The following is a 22,616-nucleotide window of genomic DNA, read 5'->3' as shown; positions in this document are numbered from 1 at the left end:
GAATGTGTAAATGGCGACTTAGCATAAGAAGAGCTGAGAAGATTTTTAATGTAGCGATTAGTGGGAATGGTATGGTGTTTTCCCCACTAATTCAGTTTCAATTCGGAAACAAGTTAAAACTTTAATTTTCGTCCATTGAAGATGAGTTTCTAGGTCGCTAATTTAATTGAACTAAACCAATAAGTGGAAAACAATTCCTCTGTTTTTATTTTCACTATTGTGTTTAAATTAAAGTACATATGAACTCAAACTTGTTGAAAATAGATTTCCACTTTTATCTTAGAAGTTACCACAAAAGCAAACAAGGGAGAGGGAGAGTACGTGGAATACACTAATGAGAAATGTTAATAAGAACGTTGCATTTGGAATGTGATGTTACTTTCTGCACTGAATGAATTTTTCAATGGGATCATTATCATTCTTTTCTTAACTAAATGATTGATATAAAATTCAAAGGGATCCTATAAAAAGTCTGATCTCAGATATAGCAAAAAAAATTCAAGTTTAGTGTCTTAGTAAGTTCGATGAGCCAAATCAATGACTTTCTAATACATGCAAGTCTCACTTCCACACGAATAAGTTCTACGCACTTTGCCATTTCCTGGATCAAGTAAGAAGCAACATATATAACACTAGATGATACAAACTACTAGAAAATAAAAATTTATATTTTGAATATGTTGTCTACTTGTCACGAATTAAGTTGCGTATACCTGATCAAACCATATTTAGCCTATACCACACATAACACATTCATATATGAATGAACACCTTTTCGTATTCCAAACACATTCTTTAGTATTTATTTCTATCAATAACCTTAAAAACATAGGTTCTGTAAATATTTATCCCCGAAAAAAATAAAAGGTTGTGTAAAATATAATTCAAACTAATACAACACTATTAGGCAAAACAAGAGAGGTTATTTTTATTTTATAAAATAAGAAAATCATAATTGACTAGCTAGCATCAAAAAGTCTTCAAACACAAGTTACACTGCTGGAAATAAAAGAAAGAAAAAAACGAGTAATCATTCCTATAAAATACGTGATTTATGCGTCGACCTAAAATAAAAATAAAAATTAGAAAGTGATTAACATATATACTATAGGTTAATGAAGGAAAATAAAACGCAAATTACAAAGAATAATACAAGATTTTTAATTTAAATGTAACCGCTAAATAACGCCCCCCTCTCTCTCCCCCACTTATTTTTGGCGGCACCAGACGCGGGAGACTCTCTCTCTCTCTCTCTCCTCACTCTCACCCCTCTCTCCTCTCTCTCCCACTCTCTCTCTCTCTCTCTCTTTTCTTTGTTTTTTCGTCACTCCTCTAAAATCCCAAATCGAGTTATGGAAATATCAAATACTTCGAAGATTTAGCACCCAACAAAAAAAAAAAAAAATCCTAAATTCACTGCGATAACAAAGCAGCTCTTCTGATATTACAAAAACAAAAGAATAGGGAAGTTTCCATTTTTATAAATCCCATTGATGTGTACGGACACACCACCGAAGAAGACTTGTTCTATCTCCTCCTCCTCCGCCGCCGTCGTCTTCTTCATCATCGCCGCCGCCTTTAAATGGGTGAGCCCAGTGACAGCATCGCTCTCTCTAATCTCCTTCTCTGCCACGAATCCGAGTCTTCTCTAAACGAAGACGACGAGAGGATTGAGAGATCTGAGCAAGAAGCTCACTTTGCTACTACGATCGATGATGAAGATTATGTGGCAGAGCTTGTTCGTAAAGAGAATCAGAGATTCGATACCCAACCCAGTAAAACGTCGTCGTCTCTCGATAGATTGGTTGCAATCAATTGGATTCTCACTGTCCGTAACCCGAACCCTCTTTTGTGTTTCTTACTCTCAATTCACTCACTGTCCGTCCGTAGTCTCTCACTTGTTTGATTTGGTTTTTGTTTCCTTGTTTCAGACAAGAACAAGATTCGGATTCCAACATCAAACAGCTTACATTGCAATCTCATACTTCGATCTGTTTCTCCATCGAAGATTCATCGGTGTAAGTTTGTTTCGATGATGATTTCCACAATTCCTCAAATAAAAATCTCTCCTTTTTTGTTCAGATTGATAATTTCGCAATCTGATGATCTAAAGATCGTAACTTTTGATTAGCTGCAGAGTGATGAATCATGGGCGATTCGATTGTTATCAGTAGCTTGTTTATCCTTAGCTGCTAAAATGGAGGAACGGACTGTTCCTGGACTGTCACAATACCCGCAAGATCATGACTTTGTTTTCAAACCCGATGTGATTCGCAAAACTGAATTGTTGATCCTATCGACATTGGATTGGAAGTTGAACTTGATCACTCCTTTTCACTACTTGACCTACTTCGTTGCTAAAATCTCTCCGGACAATAACAACCAATCTGTTTCTAAAGAGTTGGTCTTGTTAAGATCCTCTGAATCTCTTCTTGCTCTAACTAAAGGTAGTGTATCTATTTACCACATTTTCCTCTCAAAGATGGTCAGTTTCTGTCAAAGCATTTATTGAAATCACATTTTTTTCCTTTTTTATAGAGGTAAGGTTTACGGATTATAGACAGTTCGTTGTTGCTGCTGCTACTACAATGTTAGCTTCTTCTTCTACTTCATCGGTTATTAGATTAACGAGAGAGGAAATGGCCAACAAGTTTGGATCCATCTCTTGGTGGACGTCTACTGAGAATGTATAAATCTTGTGTGTGTCTTTTGTGGATTCGATTGTTTGATGTGAAGATCATAGTCTTAGGAATGTGTGTGTGTTTTTTGCAGGACAATGTATATTTGTGTTATCAGAAAATGCTAGAGATTGAGGAGAGGAAACATATGACACCACCACCGCAAACAGCGGTTTCCCGCGATATACAACCGCCGGCATCAGGAAGCGGCGCTAAACGCCGATTGTCTTTCGATGATTCTGATCAAACTGATCCAGCCAAGAGAATCCGTAGGCTCTGAGGAGAAGAGAGTTTTCTTTCTTCTTGGAGTTTTTGCCTTATATTGATTTGGTTTCTCTTTTTCTTCTTCTTTTTGGCAACATATTTATTTGGTTTTTATATTCAATCATTTGATTATAGAGGAAAAAAATGGCCTGAGAATACAATGGTTATTTCAGTTTTTATGAAGTAACTCATATAGTATGATGATGAAGGTCTTTGATCTGATGATCGTTTTTTGGGGTGGAATGTGACTATCAAAACATTAGTGGGGGGTTATCTGAGAGAATTAAGGAAATATGAGGGGTGAATGTAAATAAAGAAGAGAAACAGAAAGGGTGGAATAGGTTTAGGCCAATAGCTGCAGTGCCAGTGATTTGGTTTCATCCTCTTTTTTAATTATTTATTCTCTTTCTTTTTATTTCTTATGTTTTTGCATTTTTTTCCATGTGATTTTACAATTCTTTTTTGTCATGGAAATTATCTGTTATTTTTTATTATTATTATTACATGAAAGGTACATTGTTTTCATCCCTTAACTTTGAATGAACAAATGAAGAAACTCATTTTATTTTGAAGGTAAAATATATGTATAATATATTTGGTAGGTTTGTTTTCTTTATCATTATTGACACTTTGAGTCATCTCCAAACTCCAAAGTGAATCCATCTGTATGCTACTTACTTAACATGTTTATGTACATTCCAAAGTCCTTTGTGATCTTTTTCGAGATATGATGAATGGCTTAGAAATATGCAAAAATAAAGAATTATCAAATAAAAACTTATTTCTTGTTTGGAGAAAACATCGTTACTTATCTCGTATATAGTACTAACTAAAGTTAAAAAATAGAAACCCCAAATAATACCTTTATCAAATTACAATCAGTCGATAAAAATAATCTAAAAATAACATTTTTTATTTGTAGCATTTAGAAACCAACAACTTGTAGTGGAAGCACTTTGAATCAAATTGTTGGATCTAAAGATAAAGAAAACCCTAATTTATGTACAGAAAATTGCATGTGATGTTTTTAAGTTACCGTACTTGTCTACACGCAAGTCAAAAGAGAATCGTACTCGTACATATATAGATTTTTTTTTTCTTTTTAATTTTGAGATTGTATAATAAATGTTTGTTTTTTAATTTTATTTTCAATGGAATGCAGTTGGAAAAAAAAAAGAAGAAAACATATATATAAACAAAAAAAAAAGGAGTAAAGAAAACAAATCCAACGACTTGTTTAAGTGAGCAACAACTGTCTCATACAATACACAACTTGAGGGATCCAAAGTTTGGTATCATTAATTTAACGCTTTTAGTTCCAAAATGATTAGCAACGAATTAAAAGAGTTATTACCAAATACGAAAACAAAATCTTACAAATTAAGAAGAAGCATCGTGTATTGACAGAGAATATAATCAAAGATAATGTGTGTGTGGTTTAAGCCTTAAGGCCAATGTTATTGTTACTCTCTAAGAGATGTTGGCAACAAACTAAAAGTAAGCATAAATCACCAAGAGCTCTCACTAATAAATGAATGCTTCTGAAACTATTTTGTTGCCTATCTTTCAATTTTCAATATTTGTAGGTCCCTATTGTTTATTCTTATTATCATTGAGTTAAACCAATTTTTTTTTGTTTCTTTTGGGTTTTGTGTAGACATGAGAGATTCACGGGTAACACAATTTAAGTCACAACTCTCACATTGGTTTTGAGATGGTAAGATTGAAAGATCATCACAAGATATAAGTAAATCCTAGACATTGGTCGTTTATTTTTATGAACATTTCTTCACACGATCACAAATCTAATGTTCATATAAAGATTAAAAATTTTACCTATATTTAAGGCAAATGGATGGCTTCATAGAGATCTTAAGTTTTTGACCACATTAAAATGGTTCTTTCTTAAAGAAGAGTTTTTGAATTGTTTTTTTTGGAAGTCAGTTTTTGACTGATGAGATATGATGTCAGGAGAAGAGGCTCCCACTAAAAGCCATGACTTCATTTTGAATTTTTGAGAGATTTTTCTTAAGTTACAGTCTGGGGCTAGCTAACAATTTTGTACCCAAATAAATCATTTTAGCTTTTAGCCTTCCTCTGTTTTTTTTTTCTTATGTCCTTTTCTGTATTTTTGCATTTGTCATTCAATAGAGAGAGACTTAAATTTAGATGCCAAAACGAGAAAAAGAGAAGTGTCATTTCAAAGAAACAGACTGTTTATACAAAAATGGTGGAATCAGAAAATCAGATGTTTGTCCTTAATAGCCCCTAGTAATCAAAATGAAAAAAGTCAACAATGAAAAAAAAAAAAACAGAGTAATTGCAAAAGGCAATAACTTTGTTTAAAGACTTTTACTTGTTTCTAAACTTGAGGATTCACTGTCTACTATAGAGAGAGAGATCTTTAAAGAGATCAAACGGGAATCGTCTTCAACCCTGCAGCGATTGGCATACCCAAGAAACCTACCAAGATACTGAAGATCCATTGCACTATTGTCAGTGGTGTTGTGCTTGCAAATGAGCCCAAGAACTCGATGATTATGATCTGAAAGAACACCGTTGCACCAATCACAACCACAAAGACGTAATTGTCTAGTATCCCTTTGAAAACATCGATCTCTTCCATCTCTCGCGAGCTTATCTCGTTAAACACCTGGAATTTTCAAGAACCAAAGTCATGTCAATTGTCAAGAATCTATCTTTATATAGCTCGAGGATTCTTTATCGTGTTTTCGTTGTTCTTTACCTGACAGAAGACGAAGCAGTTGAAGATAAGAGTGTTTAACATGAGAGTTGAGTCAGGACCCTCAAGACCAAACATGGACTTCCCTTTGGCTTGGAGAATCCAAATGACGATGAATTGGTAAACAGCTTGTCCTAAAATGTTCCTCCACATTGCATTAGTGATGAAATTCCCTCTCCTTCCAACGGGTAAACGCTTCATCAGCTCGTCATTTGGTGGCTCTGTAGCTAATGCAAGAGCTCCTAGTGTGTCCATAATCATGTTCACCCATAGCAATTGAACAGCAGTCAAAGGAGCACTTCCTGAAGATTATTATAAAGAGCTATGTTAAACTAGAAATCCAAGATTATTATAGATTGAATTAATATTCTTACTCAGCTCACCGGTTAAACAAGCTGAAGAGAAGTTAACAACCAGAGCAACAACATTAACCGTAAGCTGAAACTGAACGAATTTCTGGATGTTAATGTAAACAGAACGTCCCCATTTAGCAACTGTGACGATGGTGCTGAAATTATCGTCGAGAATGATGACATCGGCACTCTCTTTCGCCACCTAAAAGGTTATAAGGAAAGAAACTTATTAGAATCTTTAGCTCACAAATGAAAGTAATACAAACTAACATACTCACTTCAGTTCCGGCAATTCCCATTGCTAATCCAATATCAGCTTCATGAAGTGCAGGTGCATCGTTTGTTCCATCTCCAGTCACAGCAACAACTTCATCAAACGTTGTCCTTAACTGTTTCACAAGTGTATGTTTATCCATTGGCGAAGAACGAGCCATCACCTGTAAAACAGAAAGGAAAGGTTTTGTTATATGGTTTCCAAAACTTAACAAAAAAGTCAAGTCTTTTGTTTCAGAAACAGTTAAGTACCTGAATCTTTGGAATCAGTTCTAGTAACTCTTCTTGGTTCTTCTCTCTGAACACGGGACCTTCAATTGCTATACCGTCATCAGTTAAAATGCCACATTCTCTAGCAATTGCTTTCGCGGTGTTAATGTTATCTCCTGTAACCATTCTCACAGTGATTCCAGCACGGCGACAAAGCTCAACAGATTCTTTGACTCCAGGACGAACAGGATCTTTGATTCCTACGATCCCTACGCAAGTAAATCCAGAAGCTGGGATTGCTTCATCCGGGGAAAACCCGCCTTCAATATCCATATAAGCAAGGCAGAGAGTGCGGAGAGCTTCATTAGCAAACTCGTTGATTGTAACATTCAGATACTTGATTGATTCTTCATCTAGAGGAACAACCTCACCGCTCGAGTTTACAACTTTATCACAAGCGGCTAAAACTATCTCAGAAGCTCCTTTCGTGTGAGCACGCAGACTGCCTCCCTCAGGAAGCTCGATTACAACTCCCATTCGCTTCTTCGTGGAGTTAAAAGGCTCAACTTTGATCACCTTGTAAGACTTCCTCTCTTCTTGGAACTTACCTCCAAGAGATAAACCAAACTCCAATATAGCAGTCTCTGTTGGCGTCCCCAAAAGCTCAGTTTTCCCATGTTTGTTGACAACAACTTCACCTCCCGTGTTATTGAAAATCGACTGAATCAACAACTTCACAGCAGATTCCGGGATATCTGACTGCAAGCTAGAACCTTTATTTGCTACATCTTGCACATTCATGCAAATGCAAGACTTCACGACAGTCATGTGATTGGTTGTGAGTGTACCAGTCTTGTCGCTGCAAATGGTCGTCGCTGATCCCATAGTCTCACAAGCTGCTAAATGCCGGACAAGAGCTTTATCATTCATCATTTTCTTCATTGCAAACGCAAGACTAAGAGTCACAGCTAAAGGCAATCCCTCAGGAACTGCAACCACAACGATTGTCACAGCAATAGCAAAGTACTCCAAGAGCTCCAATGCTTCATCACCAGACCAGATCCAGTGAGTTCCTGTTGAAAGCTTCCTCATAAACATCCCTTGCACCAAAACTGCAAAAGTAACCACCGCAAAGAAGAGACCGATTTTGCCAATGATGGTAGCAACTCCATTGAGTTTCACCTGCAATGGAGTTTCATCATCCCCTCCTTCAGTCAAAGTCGCCATAAGCTTTCCCCACTGAGTCCTCATTCCAACTGTAGTAATCAACATCTTACAAGATCCATCTTGCACTTTGGTTCCAGACATAAGGAAAGGGTTCTGCGCATTCACCATCACAGGCTCGCTTTCGCCAGTCAAACTGGATTCATCTATAACCACAGAGAATCCCGAGAGGAAAAGACCATCAGCAGGAACTTGATCTCCAATCGCCAGATGAACAATGTCACCAGGAAGCAAGTCATATATAGACAGTTTCTGTCTAAACCCGTTCCTTGTCACTTGAACAGTGATCTTCTTCTTTTCCTTGTCCAAATCACGGAACTGCAAAGACTGGCGATAATCACTAGTGGCTGTAACAAACACAACCAAGAGAATACTAGCCACGATACCAAGACCATCATGTGAGCCCTTAGGCCATCCTTCAGTAGCTATCCCAACGATCAAAGACACGAAAGCGCAAACACCAAGAATCATAAGAGTCATATCCTGAAGAGCTTCCCATACAAACACCCAGAAACCACGCATTTCACTCTCTGCAAACTTATTGATTCCAAAAAGCTCTTGCCTTTGGGATAACTGAGCCGCCTCAGTCGTGAGCCCATCTGTGGAAGATGCCTTGAGCTTACCTGCAAGCCCCTCAACTCCACCATGAAACTTCAGCTTCTTAACATCATGACTCTCAACAATGGATCCTAATTCGTCAGCACAAATGTCATAGCCTGCAGCTTTGACTTCTTCAGGGACAGTGTAGTCACTTGGAGCAACACCTACAAAGCCGTTACAGCAAATAATTACATAAACAAACAAACAAAAAATTCGAAACTTTGACACAAAATTAGCAACTTTGATTAGAGAGATAAACAAACTCACCAGAGATAAATTGGAAAGCAGCTTTGGAGACGAGAACAGCGATCCTTAATTTCTCCTGTAATTAAAAAGTTTCAAGATCCTTAACCACTAGCTAATCTGCTAAAACATAAGCATCGAGAAAGTGACAAAATCCACCTAAAGTTCGCTTTTTTGTCAACAAAAACCATTATAAAAAAAGAATGGAATGATCAGAACATAGAAGAAAGAGACAGAACCTGGTTGGTGCGGCGCATAGCGGCGGCTTCATAACGTTTAGAGAGATTAGCGGTGAAACGGAACCGTCGTTTAGGGTTCTTGACGACGCCGCAGAGATTACGCCATTTCTCAAGAGCTTCCTCCGAAGAATGCTTAGCCTTCACATCGAAATTCTCGTTTAAGTAACTCTCCATCTTCTTCCACCCTCTTCAACCTTCTCTCTTTTCTTCTTCCAGCTTCAATGGCTTTTTTCTCTTTTGGCTCTGTTTTCAATTGTTCTGTTTATTTGGTGGAAGAAAGGAAAAAAAGGAAACTTTTTTATTTTTATTTTTGGTGGGTGAAGAAGAGAAATCGGAAGCTTTTAATGGAGGAGCAAAGGTAAAGTGTTTTTATTTATTTTAAGATCTGAGTTTTTTGTGCTTATTGGATTGACCGAGTCGTTGAGTTTATAACATTGGTGTTTGAGAAGCTGAGTTGACTCGTCGTGTCTCCAACCAAGTTCTGTCTCTCTATCAAAGAAAAATAAAACATTCGATTATTTTTTAAAAAAATGGAAATAATGAATTAACAAAACATGCACTAGTGTGCATTTATAACGAACGTTAACAATCATGCTTGAAAACATTCATTCATGCAGGCCATGAACACTAGTAGTAGTCCAACACAACGCGTCATGTTTATGTTTTTTTCTTTTTTTTGTCAATAATAACATACCGCGTTGTTGTGTTATTATTTGTTTTCACACATGTTGCTATTATGAATACAATTCTTTCTTCCGAATTTGTGAACGAAGGTGCCAAGTTTTTGGATTAGAGAAAGCTAAATTACAAAAAAGAGTTATGGATGATTTTGATTTATGTCAAATTTTAAAAGAAAATTAAATATGTAAGCATTTAATTGTATCAGAATTTTCAATTATGATTACTTTTCGTAGCTTTTTGGTTTTTTGTTGTTTGGCTGCTAACGTTAGTATCGGTTTGTTGACCAATACTGGATATGAGTTATGACTTATGACAAAAGTTGGGGGATATTTTTGATAATAATAATAAATAGGGGGCTAAAACATACAGAATGAGAGATATAAGGACCGTTGACGGAGACTATTGGCAACAAAAAATTGACCGTTACTTCGGGGAAGCCACGTTGGACCAAGCCCATTGGTTCCTTTTGGACTCAAAAAAACATTTAGTGCTTTATGTCTTTTTATTATTATTATTCGTTTGGTAACTGTTATGTTTTTTTTTATTGAACTCCAATTGAATAATGAGTTTACCTTCACTCCATGGGCATGGAAAATGACACTTTTCATAAAGTTGATATGCTGAATTTGGGCTTTGTATAGACTTTTTATGCGGCCTTTGGAAGCATTTGCGGACACTTCAGTAGCTCTAGTAATGCTACACAAAAACTTCGATAATTTGCACGACCTTGCCTTCTCTTCCTTTATATGATCCACGAACCACTATATGGGCTTTAAGGGCCTAGTAAACTATGGACTATTATATATTTGCTTATGAGAATGAAAAATGTGGTATGCTAAAGAGTTTCCCACTAAATGTGATTGTTGCTTGTGCTATTGCTAAGAATTCGGTAAGGCACTAGGATGGTCGGATTGGTTTCATAATCAGGAGATGAACGAAGCTCGTTGATGAGATCTCTCTTGTGTTACGAATATCCATTAACCAACATACATTTTTCATTCATAAAAAGAAGTTTCGAAGAAACAGGTCTAGACATCATATTGTTACTTTCAAAACCTCCAAAATTGTTTTTGTATACCGTACAATTTTAGGAAAAAACTTTTCCTGGTGGCACTTTATGTTGCTTTAATGGGAATAGTCATGTCAAAATTATTATTTTCGAGTTAGGTTGATTGAGTTGGTTCTAATAATTTGTGATAGTATTCTAGATCATTTGCTCTAACATCATTTAGATTTTATAAAAAAAATGGTACGAAATTGTTCACCTAAAAGTCTTTTCTTTTTTGATAACTTTTTAATGTGATTGATGGGAGACCTACAGGTTTCTTTTGTTTTTTGTTTACTATGGCTTATTGAATGATAATAAACAAATGATTTTTTGACCAAAAAAAAAAAAACAAAAAAAAAAAACAAAAACAAAAACAAATGATTTATATATATATATATATATGTATAATACTCTATCTTAGCATATGATCAAAGAAAAAACGAAATGAGGGTATAGATAACAATGTACATTTTGCTATGCCTGTCAATGTCATGTATAAAACTCAGTGGCACATGTAACTGAATCTTATTATTGAAGAAAATAAGATTGGGATATTTATTTATTTTTGCCTAATGCAAGAACGGATTTCGAGAAAAATACATAAGAAACTGAAATGCAAAGCTCCCATATAGGTTTCGAAGAAAGGGACAAAGAAGCAGAGCGTGGGGTTCTTTCTAATAATTGTAGAAGAAACTGAAGAGAAACATTTGATCTACCAGAGATATATATGGTGATGACTCATTCAACAAGTATAGGAGTATATCTCTACTGAACGTTTTACTCTCTAGCCTTGCCTAGGCAATAATGTATATTATATTATTTGGTATATTTGCTCAATTTATTCATTCATTATAGTCTAGAAATTTAGCATGGCATGGCATAGCTACGTGGTAATCAAATTACTAGCTTTTCAATTTTGAGACTTAATTTGGGATATCAAAACGAAAGTAAAGTAAAGGGCATGATGAGCTCCGGGGGTAGACAAGAATGCTTTGTATCGAGACAAACGAGGAATCATGATGAGGCTATAAGCATTAAGTGCCGTTGGTTAATTAGGGGTTCGCATATACATGAAACCAATAGACATATGGATAAAATTGAACACACACACACTACTCGACTCGAACCAAAAGAAAAGAAGAAAATGAAAATCTAAATAAGGGTAGAGAATAATAAGTCGTCCAGGTGGGAAATTCAAAGGGAGGTGGACAATGAAAGGTATATCTATATACATATATAGACTGAATACAAAAATGGTATGACTTAGTGGAGAGGGGGTTTTGAAGAAGGAGAAGAAGAAGAAAACAAAGAAGCATGCCCTAGATTTCTGAGATTAATAATTACACCTTGCTGTATATATAAGGGAATAGAATATGACACATTGGTTGGTTTCTTACGGGTAAATGTGAAAGAAAGAAAACATAAATAAAAAAATGAGAGAAAAAAATCAAAAATAGTAAAGAGGTATAGATGGAGAAGAAGAGAGAAAAGGGAAAAAATGGTGGCAGAGAATGGAGAGAGGTTAGGAGGCAAAGGCAAATGTGGAGCTTTGATGATGTTGATGCACGCCGTCAGCTTTTCTTCACGCCTGCTCCCACTCACTCACACCTATAAACATTCTCTCTCTCTCCCCCTCCATTATGTTTATATTTTATATTCACATGTCTCTCTATGTGAATGAATGGAGTATGGACCATCATCATGTACATATTTTTATGTAGGGAATTTTGTTAAAAATGCCATTTCTGAAACTCAAATTTGTAAAATTACCATTAATAAAAGTCTTTTTCAAAACATGCCACAAAGGAGGAAAATATGACGATTTTGCCCTCAGTATTTGTTGAGTGAAGTATGCATGTGATGTAGTGTAATATCCTCTGGGTAATAAAGTAAGTAGGTTCAAAAAATAGGTTCATTATAAACTAACTTGTTCCATCATTAATTACAGTGGACAAGATAAATACATGTATCGTCTATCATTATTAGTTGTTCTTTTTCACTACCCAACATTATTACCACACTAACATGTGTATTATAGACAAGTTAGTTTATAAAAAAAATAGAACAACAAGTTAGGGAACAAAATATGGACATATTACAGACATCGGGGCTGGTCCACCAGATCTAGTCTACCGGATCTAGTCCACGAGATTTGGTCCACCAGATTAGTCCACGAGATTTGGTCCATCTACAGACAAATGTGTGGTCAAGAATGTAAACCTAGATGGATCTTAAATGATATTTCCATAAATGCATCACTTGTTTCATCATCTGGTCGATCGCTTATGGCTTCAAAAGATCTGCGTGATGGACACGATTGCTTAGTAAAAATAGACAAGTTTGGTCCACTAGAACTGGTTCACTGGATATTGTCTACTTGATCTGGTCCACCGAGATTAGCTCGTCGGAAATAGAATATACAATTTCTATGGAGCATCTGCAAAGCTGATTGAGATCCCTTTGTAGGAAAAACATGGGTGAAAAAGATTTCACGCACTGGTTCACTGAATATGGTCCACCGGATCTGATCTACCAGATCTGGTCCATCGAATTGACCCAGTGGAGATGCAGCAGACAACTTCTAAACAACATCTGCAGAGCTAATTGATATCTTTTTGTCAGAGCAAACGCTTGTGGAATTAGAAATCTCTTTTTTTGTTATTGGAGAAAGAAAGAGGAAAGTGAAAGAAGAAAAAAAAGAAACAGAGGAGAGAGAGAAAGATACGAGAGATATGAGACATGAGAAAAGAAAAGAAGAGTTCATTAGAAAAAGGGTATAATAGTCTTTTAGTATATAGGTTGTGGCAGGCGGGAGAAGATAAAAACACTAATGGCACTGAGTAAAAGATTTGTCACTGTATATGGCAGAACTGACAATTTTCTCTTTAATGTATACCAAGATACTACAATCTTGTAGGTGTTATTTTCCAAGTCTTTATGACAATCCTTAAAAACATACTAGTATATCATCATAGAACGTTCTTATAAAACTTATAAGTTTACTACAACGACATTGTTGATTTCGATCGATGCTATAGTCGCAGACTCATTGGTGTTTTCATTGGTAATTAGAAGGACATTTTCTAACTTTCCGATAAGTCTTGATGATTTAGGATGTATCATATGATGTTTTTATAAATTAAAGAGTCTTTTTTTTTTTATATACACCAGTTGGGACAGTACTTGAAAATTTTGATTTCATGTATTTGGCCTATATATAAACAAACAGCGTATCATATACGGCTTTTTTTAATGTATGTCGTTTTCAATTTCTAGGTGTCCCAAACTCGAAAATATTCATATATAGTATCATATAGATGCATTATGAAACATTATACTAAAAATTTAGAAGAAGAAATAAAACTCGGGTGGATCGATGTGAGAAAAAGAAGGAAAAGCGAAACCCACTAAGCCATTACATGATATTGACTTATTTTATCTTTTTCTTCTTTTATTTTTTATTTTTATGTTTCATCATCTTCTTTTGTCAGCATCTTTTTTCTGCTTAATGAAACCTCCAAATCTTTTAACTAATACACTCCCATGTAAAAATATTAAGCTCTTGCTTATAACTGATTATAGTTTGTCACTTATTGTGTTTATGAATATTTTTCTTAATCTAAAACATCATCTATTGTTGAGTTAAAACCTACATGTTCCGAAGGAAACAAAACCTGCATAAAGTTAGGATCGTTATGTCCAAAAATTTCAGTTATGTATATAGTAGAAAACAAAAATAACATTCTTGATTTGCCTCCATATAAAAACTCAAAAAAACCGGTTCTTTCTCTTTCTAATTATGTTTTCACTAAACCCAATTAGATTCAAACAGTCTATAAAGTCCAAAAGATAAACATGGGACAACAATTCGATGCAGAGTAAATCCTCTTTTCATGCACTTCTTTTTTTATAAAATATCTCCCCATTGTCTTTTAAATTACTAATAAAAACTCACAAATCCACCAAACCCATTCTCTACAACTCACCTTCATCTAGATTTTACTTACTCCCACTGAGAAAAAAATACACACATATATATACAACACATGATGCTGATGCAATATACACAACAAAGTATTAAATCTTAGATATTGTGGGTCTCCCCTCTCTTTCCTATTGATTTTCTTATTCATTAAAGAAAAAAAAAATATGGATACTCTCTTTAGACTAGTCAGTCTCCAACAACAACAACAATCCGATAGTATCATTACAAATCAATCTTCGTTAAGCAGAACCTCCACCACCACTACCGGCTCTCCACAAACTGCTTATCACTACAACTTTCCACAAAACGACGTCGTCGAAGAATGCTTCAACTTTTTCATGGATGAAGAAGACCTCTCCTCTTCTTCTTCTCACCACAACCATCACCATACCAATCCTAGTAATTACTATTCTTCTTTCACTACTCCCACCCAATACCATCCCGCCACGTCATCCACTCCTTCCTCCACCGCCGCCGCGGCTGCAGCCTTAGCCTCGCCCTACTCCTCCTCCGGCCACCACAATGACCCTTCCGCTTTCTCCATCCCCCAAACCCCTCCTTCCTTCGACTTCTCAGCCAATGCCAAGTGGGCTGACTCGATCCTCCTCGAAGCAGCACGTGCCTTCTCCGACAAGGACACCGCACGTGCGCAACAAATCCTATGGACGCTCAACGAGCTCTCTTCTCCGTACGGAGACACCGAGCAAAAACTTGCTTCCTACTTCCTCCAAGCTCTCTTCAACCGCATGACCGGCTCAGGCGAACGTTGCTACCGAACCATGGTAACAGCTGCAGCCACAGAGAAGACTTGCTCCTTCGAGTCAACGCGCAAAACCGTTCTCAAGTTCCAAGAAGTTAGCCCCTGGGCCACGTTTGGGCACGTTGCTGCAAACGGGGCGATCTTGGAAGCAGTAGACGGAGAAGCAAAGATCCACATCGTTGACATAAGCTCGACGTTTTGCACTCAATGGCCAACTCTTCTAGAAGCTCTAGCAACAAGATCAGACGACACGCCACACCTAAGGCTAACCACAGTAGTCGTGGCCAACAAGTTTGTGAACGATCAAACCGCGTCTCATCGGATGATGAAAGAGATCGGAAACAGAATGGAGAAGTTTGCGAGGCTTATGGGAGTTCCTTTTAAATTCAACATTATTCATCACGTCGGAGATTTATCAGAGTTTGATCTCAACGAGCTTGATGTTAAACCAGACGAGGTCTTGGCCATTAACTGTGTAGGTGCGATGCATGGGATCGCGCCACGTGGAAACCCTAGAGACGCTGTGATATCGAGTTTTCGACGGTTAAGGCCGAGGATTGTGACGGTCGTCGAAGAAGAAGCTGATCTTATCGGGGAAGACGAAGGTGGCTTTGACGATGAGTTCTTGAGAGGGTTCGGAGAATGTTTACGATGGTTTAGGGTTTGCTTCGAGTCATGGGAAGAGAGCTTTCCGAGGACGAGCAACGAGAGGTTGATGCTAGAACGTGCCTCGGGACGTGCGATAGTTGATCTTGTGGCTTGTGAGGCGTCTGATTCGACGGAGAGGAGAGAGACGGCGAGGAAGTGGTCGAGGAGGATGAGGAACGGTGGGTTTGGAGCCGTGGGATATAGTGATGAGGTTGCGGATGACGTCAGAGCTTTGTTGAGGAGATATAAAGAAGGTGTTTGGTCGATGGTACAGTGTCCTGATGCCGCCGGAATATTCCTTTGTTGGAGAGATCAGCCGGTGGTTTGGGCCAGTGCGTGGCGGCCGACGTAAAGGGTTTTTTCTTCTTTCCTTTTTATTTGATATAAAAAAAAAACTCGCACGCGCGCTTTTTCTATTACGAGATGGTTTCACACGTGTGGTGATGGTTCATGATGGGTTTTTGAGATTATGACGATGATGATGCGTTCGTAATTTGAATTTGGCTTTTGGAATAGGACTGATTAAGTAATTATGATCATTGAGGAGGTATCAATTAAGGTTCATACAATTCGTGATTTTTTTTGTTTTTGTTTTTTTTTTTTTGTATTTTTTTCTACTGTTTTGGAATTAAATTTGTGATTACGTACTCTGGTTTATCCTAAAGAATATGATTTATTTTCCTCTATATATTATGAATATCTTGTTCTATACACGAGAAGCTCATAACTATATAACGTAGTTTTGCTTCTTTACTGTTACATTGCATGATCATTTAACTGGAATTTCACTATGGTAGAAAATATATTAATTAGAAAAATTCAGCAACAGTTAATACTACTTGGGTTATATATGATTAATGATTATCCCATGTTTCTTCGTAAAACATGTTCACTAGCTACTTCACTTCCATCTCGGTTCTTGAATACGACAGCTACTTTCGTTTGGAATCTCGTGGATGCACCTCTAGTGGCTTGCACGCTTTTGATATGTATATTAACAATTTTTTGATCATTTATAATCGGTCTTATTAATCTATATGTAAAACACATACGACCCCATGCGTACGAGTAAAATTAGAAGTGAACGTCTAATTAAGACTCACAGAAGAAACTTAATTATATGTAACTTTCACATAATTTGATCAAACTTAGAACACTGGACCTCAAAAACACTTTGTGATCCAACTGCATCTGCATGCATCATTGAGTTTCGGAAAATTTATTGACAACTTTTACGCTAAACAAAAGTGATATTTGCTTGGCGATGTTAATCTAATTGCAATATTCACTTTAAATTATTGGTGGTAAATGGCTATTTATGTCTACATGCAATGCAAGTAATTTAACGTTTAGGTAGCACCACCGTATGTAAATGGTTAACTATGATTATAAGAAAACAAACTTAGACGGTTTACTTTCTGATGCGTGGTAGTGGTACTCATTGGAGTATAAGATTAATCTCATAACCTTATACTTATTCATTTGTCGTTCATGTGAGTATATACCATTTATACATATTGCCTTTTTTAATAATGCACCTTTCACCTTTTGCTTTTGTAAAAAGAGATAAAGGGACCAGTCTTTTATTTGATTTCACATATATAAATATAAATGTATTATATGTCTTCAATGGATTACACATGCATATACCTACGAATGTTCATGGCCCCGCTTACCCCCCATAATGTTTTAATTTAGAAAACAGCCCATAAAAAGTAAATAGTTGAAATAATCCATTTGATACCAACGTTTACTACATATGTAATTATTGCTTTAAGAGTAATTGATAAAAAAATAAGAAACAAAGTAGTGGGAACTGCTTTTGAGATATGTGGCTGGTTTCACTACACAACTCTCATCACTCTATCTCTCCCTGCATCTTTTGATGAGAGGCTTTTGCCTCCCCCATGTTAATCGGTACGATCTTTAGCTTCGCTTTTTAAGCTAATCTTTTTCTAAAATCTATCTTCTTTTGGTCTGTTTTCTTGTTTATAAAGTCATGCAAAAAGCAGATTAGTAATATTAAAAAAAAAAAGTCTTTTGGTTGGCCCAATTTTGCTTTAACTAGAATCAAAACCCCTTTCTTGGGTCCCTTTTGTACCACGACTTGACCATTACACACATCTATCTAACTAAAAATATGCATGTAACTTTATATTTAGGAATATGGAATATCTCAATTAGTCCTATAAAGTATATAGATTAATCTATGGGCCGATTTAAACAAATTCAGTTTGCTTTTACATTGCGAGTCAGCAATATTTTGAATCTTGTAAGAAATAAAAACGTATTATGTATCTCATTTCTCTAGTCAAAGCTTAAATGAGCTTTGTAAAATGATAGAAGGAAATAACCATTATATTTATTTTTTATATTGTTTACAATAATTTTAGTTGCCCTGTTCACAACTAATTTTGTTCCAATATATACGCGATTTACTATGTTATCAAAAAATTAATTCAAATAATTTTGTAGAAAAACTTTCAAAGTGTTTGAATTAAAGTTCAGTTTAAATAAATTGTGTTGAATAGAGAGCTACATTATTTAATCTATCTATATATATTATTGCAAACCCTTTTTTTTTTTGTTTAGTTTAACGTCAAGTTCAAACAGGAAAAATATATGACTTCATTTTAGCTTAAAGCAGTCTTTTCTTTTTATATATTTTAATTTTTCGGCTTCTACAATTGGTTTGGTTGGGTTGGTGGATTTGGTTTGGTGCATAATTGTAATCTCTAAAGGGCCTTTCATATGGGCCTTCAGAAAGCCCATTTGATTTGACGAGCGAAAAGAAGTAACGGCAAAATGAAGTGAAATTGAACGGACGGCGAAGAAACCCTAACAAAAACCTTTTCACCGGCGAAAATGCGAGCTCCGATCGCCAGATTTGTCTCGAGATCTCTCGGTTTACTCCACCGTACGACGCCTCTGTCCGGCGGTTTTCGTCACCTAGGCGCCGTCGCTTCTCCCGAGGCTCGGACGCAGAAGCTCGAGCGCATCGCTGACGATTTACTAAAACTGAACAGGATTGAGCTTTACGATTACTCAATCCTCTTCAGCCATAAACTAGGTCTCAATCGGTATGGTTCCGCCGTAGCTGTTGCCGGATCTGGTGGTGATGCCGACGCCTCAGGTTCTGCGGATACCAAAACGGCGGAGAAGACGGCATTCGATGTGAAGCTTGAGAAATTCGAAGCGGCATCGAAGATTAAAGTGATTAAGGAGATAAGATCGTTCACGGATCTTGGATTGAAAGAAGCTAAGGATTTGGTTGAGAAAGCTCCAGTGATTTTGAAGAAAGGTATTACTAAAGAAGAAGCTGAGAAGATCATGGAGAAACTCAAAGCGGTAGGTGCTGTAGTGTCTTTGGAATGATAACACACAACAATGTTCTGAGATTGAGATTAAAATAAGATGTATTTGAATTGTTGGAAATCAAAACGATCTGAAATTTTTGAGATTATGAATATTGATTGTTCTTACAATATGGCACTGTGATTCTACTTGTTTTGCTTCTTGATGATGATGCTCACTTGTTTATACCCTCAGAACTGAAATGCCACTTCTATCAGGTAGTAACTTCTTCATGTAATACTTTGATTTTCTAGAAAGATTGATTCTTTGTCTTCTGGTCTCTGGTATTATCTCGATTGAACATTCTTGAAACCCTCGTCTCACAAACCAATCCGCTGTTCGGGTTGTGAGTAGGAATAGCCTTTCTAACCCGATAGATGAAGCTTTCTTCTCTATGTAATCTGCATAAATAGATTGTGTTGAGCTTCTGTAGCTTCTACTCTGCAAATATAACAGAAAGAGGGTGGTTTGAGTTATTTACCAAGCAATTTATCGCCTTGGCCTTGACCGCGACAATCTGATGCAACTGCTATTGCAGCAACTTCTCCACATTTGTCTTCAAAGAATGGAAACAAAGCTGCGCAAGCAATGATCTGACCTTCCCTTTCCACAACAACAAAAGAATCCAAAGCTCGCAGTAACTGCACTCGAAAGGTCAAACCTTTAACATCGTAACAAGTCTTAATACGATGAAACGATAAGATGCAAAATATAGTTAAGCTTTTACCTCTTCATCGGTTCTGCGAACCAAAATCCCTGATTCTTCTAAGGGTTTGATTAGATGTCTAATACCTGCAAGATCTTCCACTTTGGCATCTCGGGTTCCTTCGTAAAGATCACTGTAGGTAACGGGAAATACAGAATTGTAAGAACAGTAAACCGGGTTTTTATGTGTGTCAAGACAAAAATAATTCATGTACCTAGCAACCATAGTCCCCAGTCCATCTCTTTTGAAAAGTTCCAACAATAGACTTCCACTTATAGTACCATCCAACAAGTGAACTCTTTTGACTCCACCCTTCATAAGACGAGCAGAAGAAAGAGTTTTAATTTAATGGTGGCAAATAGAAGCAAGACCATGGTTTCAAAAACACTCACTCTGCAGACAAACGCCGCAGCAGCCAGTTCAGAAAGGTAACCGTTTAAGCGGCTCAGTCTTTCCTCACCACCAATAGCAAAACCTTGCTCACCAGACCACAATCCATTCCCGTTGTCAAATCCAACACCGTTCTGAAAGATTGGAGTTTGGTTTCCGTTTCCCCAAAATGTTGCTCTCCCATTTTGGGGAGAAGTATTCTTACCGTTAGTGTTGTGAAGAGGTTCGGTATAAGCAATACTTCCATCTCCAACGGCCTTCACGTAATTTGCAGCTATGTCACTCTGTTGAGCACGTTTTCTAACTAACATATCTGCTTCTTGAAGTGTCAAAAAACGAATAAGATGTCCACTCTCATCAAGAATTGGACCATCCATTATGCAAATAAGCTTATCTGCTCCTATAGCTAAAGCACAAGCTGTAGCAACCTCGTAGGTACTGCAGAAGTAGAGTAGTGTGAGAAAATTCAATCTATTTAAGGTAAAATGAAGTATTTCTTTGAGAAGAAGAGCAACCATACTTGCAATTTAATACTTCTCCGGAGCTAGAGTGACCCAAGTTCCTCAACAATACTACGGAACCACCATCAAGCCTCTCACAAATCCGATCAACATCTATCTTCTTCACTTCACCTGTCGCTCCAAAATCAACACCATCAATAACGCCTCTTCTCTGCACAGAAAGATCCAAGATAATCATCAGTCATACAGAACGAATATGATAAGACCTAATTTCAAATGAACAAACAAATCAAGAAAGTGGAAAATCTCACTTTAGCTGCGAAGAAGTTACCGGTATCAACCCTTACACCTATATCATGTAAACGACTACGATCACCGTGCCTACGGATATTGCAAATAGAGGGTCCAGGAGATAATTTGGCCTCAAGCATCACTGATATTGCTCCTGCAGCTTCTTTGGCAGCCTGCAAAGATGCTGCATCCGTCACTCTGTAACGTCCCACATATGTAGCCTCGCGTCCTGCAATTAACATATCTTTAGCCTCGTAGATTGCAAAACAATTACTTAACACTAGCAACGTTTATAGTCTAGAAGATTCTAGCATCAAGACAAAACTAAAGGAAATATTCAGTTATTATTTTGACCTCTCTCAGACAGAAGCTGGTCGATTTGCTCTTGAGTTCCAGGAACTAGAACAAACCTGATTCCCAGATGATGAAGAAACGCAATGTCCTGCACACAAATCAAACGACTTCACTTTCTATCCAAAATGAGAACTGAAATTTGAAGCACATTGCAAAGAAAAATCATAACATAACAACCAAAGACCGAAAGTTCAAAATTTTGAACTACACTCAGGACACAGTAACAATTTAGCCTCAGTGAGGAGCAAACTTAAAATATAGAAAAGTTAACAAATCTCAGTGAGACAAACAATCGAACAACTTGCGTGCTTTTTTGTCATAAAACAAAGTAAAATGTGAAGAGGATGAGAAAAAGACTGTACCTTCAAAATGGGATCACAGTAAGGGCCAGAGATGATCTCGCCGGAGATAATAACGACGAATGTGCAGCCACGATGAGCCCAAAGATAAGGCCAGGCTTCACGGAACCAACGTACAAACTCTTTGTCGTCCACCTGATGCTCAGCCTCCACATCTCCGCCTGCACTCACCGCGTAGTCAAACATATTGCATTTCGCCGCCGTTACAGAGCTAACCGGTTCAAACCATGGACAGCTAAACCGGAATTGACCAGGATTAAGCTTATTTTTCGGCCTGAATGACGAAAAAAACTTGCTCGTCTGACGAAATTGGAAAGGTACATAGCAGTTTGAACAAGTAGAAGAACCCACAAAAGCTCCTCGCTCCAACATCGTTAGACTTGGGATTTAGGTGGGAGGATTCGAACTAATTCTACAACTTAAAATTAAACCGGTAGGTGACGGCGGTATAGAGTCGGAAACGGCGGCGGGAGTAGTGCCGTAGAGTGCCTTAATTTCTTCTCACTTGATATGACGGCAGTCTTTGAATGTCTCTGGTTGTGCAGAACTATGTCCCCACGTGGAGTCAAAGTTGTTTGGTTCGGTCAATAAATCGAATATAAGTTAGTTGAACCGATTCGGTCTGGTCATTATATTCTGTACTATAAAACCAATCTCGGTCTGCGTCGTAATTTCAAAAGTCGCCGACCTATTAAGTGGGCTTTTAAGGATCTCAAGCCCATATAACTATAACTAACTTGATTTGGCAAGCC

At 37.0% G+C, this 22,616-nt stretch overlaps 5 protein-coding genes across 7 annotated transcripts; 3 read left to right on the top strand and 2 right to left on the bottom strand.

The window, feature by feature from the left end:
• Nucleotides 1-1,250: 1,250 nt before the first annotated feature.
• Nucleotides 1,251-3,048, top strand: LOC17878114 (cyclin-D5-1). 3 transcript variants are annotated; one of them, XM_006284041.2, is made up of 5 exons: nt 1,251-1,828; nt 1,932-2,018; nt 2,138-2,447; nt 2,539-2,687; nt 2,773-3,048. In XM_006284041.2, the coding sequence occupies exons 1-5, from the start codon at nt 1,583-1,585 to the stop codon at nt 2,956-2,958; spliced, it is 978 nt and encodes a 325-aa protein (XP_006284103.1). In that variant the 5' UTR covers nt 1,251-1,582; the 3' UTR covers nt 2,959-3,048. The 3 variants fall into 3 exon arrangements, with proteins under 3 accessions (XP_006284103.1, XP_023634895.1, XP_023634897.1); XM_023779127.1 differs by having other exon boundaries at nt 2,132-2,447; XM_023779129.1 differs by lacking the exon at nt 2,773-3,048 and having other exon boundaries at nt 2,539-2,693.
• A 2,072-nt stretch (nt 3,049-5,120) lies between these two features.
• LOC17880071 (calcium-transporting ATPase 2, plasma membrane-type) lies at nt 5,121-9,330 on the bottom strand. The gene is made up of 7 exons (XM_006282998.2): nt 8,828-9,330; nt 8,613-8,667; nt 6,564-8,509; nt 6,317-6,475; nt 6,069-6,240; nt 5,689-5,987; nt 5,121-5,595 (listed from the first exon to the last, which is right to left on the bottom strand). The coding sequence occupies exons 1-7, from the start codon at nt 8,999-9,001 to the stop codon at nt 5,356-5,358; spliced, it is 3,045 nt and encodes a 1,014-aa protein (XP_006283060.1). The 5' UTR covers nt 9,002-9,330; the 3' UTR covers nt 5,121-5,355.
• A 5,265-nt stretch (nt 9,331-14,595) lies between these two features.
• LOC17880890 (protein SHORT-ROOT) lies at nt 14,596-16,635 on the top strand. The gene has a single exon (XM_006283449.2). It carries the CDS (start codon nt 14,706-14,708, stop codon nt 16,299-16,301), a length of 1,596 nt encoding a protein of 531 aa, XP_006283511.1. The 5' UTR covers nt 14,596-14,705; the 3' UTR covers nt 16,302-16,635.
• A 2,132-nt stretch (nt 16,636-18,767) lies between these two features.
• On the top strand, nt 18,768-19,436 carry LOC17878328 (50S ribosomal protein L7/L12). The gene has a single exon (XM_006285680.2). It carries the CDS (start codon nt 18,815-18,817, stop codon nt 19,322-19,324), a length of 510 nt encoding a protein of 169 aa, XP_006285742.1. The 5' UTR covers nt 18,768-18,814; the 3' UTR covers nt 19,325-19,436.
• Nucleotides 19,348-22,392, bottom strand: LOC17880001 (probable amino-acid acetyltransferase NAGS2, chloroplastic). Its single transcript, XM_006283287.2, has 9 exons — nt 21,868-22,392; nt 21,506-21,593; nt 21,172-21,380; nt 20,920-21,071; nt 20,402-20,837; nt 20,224-20,321; nt 20,031-20,142; nt 19,785-19,944; nt 19,348-19,704 (listed from the first exon to the last, which is right to left on the bottom strand). Exons 1-9 carry the CDS (start codon nt 22,234-22,236, stop codon nt 19,487-19,489), a joined length of 1,842 nt encoding a protein of 613 aa, XP_006283349.1. The 5' UTR covers nt 22,237-22,392; the 3' UTR covers nt 19,348-19,486.
• Between the last annotated feature and the right edge of the window lie 224 nt (nt 22,393-22,616).

The sequence above is a fragment of the Capsella rubella genome, unplaced genomic scaffold (genome assembly GCF_000375325.1).
Source record: "Capsella rubella cultivar Monte Gargano unplaced genomic scaffold, Caprub1_0 scaffold_7, whole genome shotgun sequence".
In the NCBI taxonomy this organism is placed as follows: Eukaryota; Viridiplantae; Streptophyta; class Magnoliopsida; order Brassicales; family Brassicaceae; genus Capsella; species Capsella rubella.
This window is presented reverse-complemented; position numbering and strand designations above follow the sequence as displayed.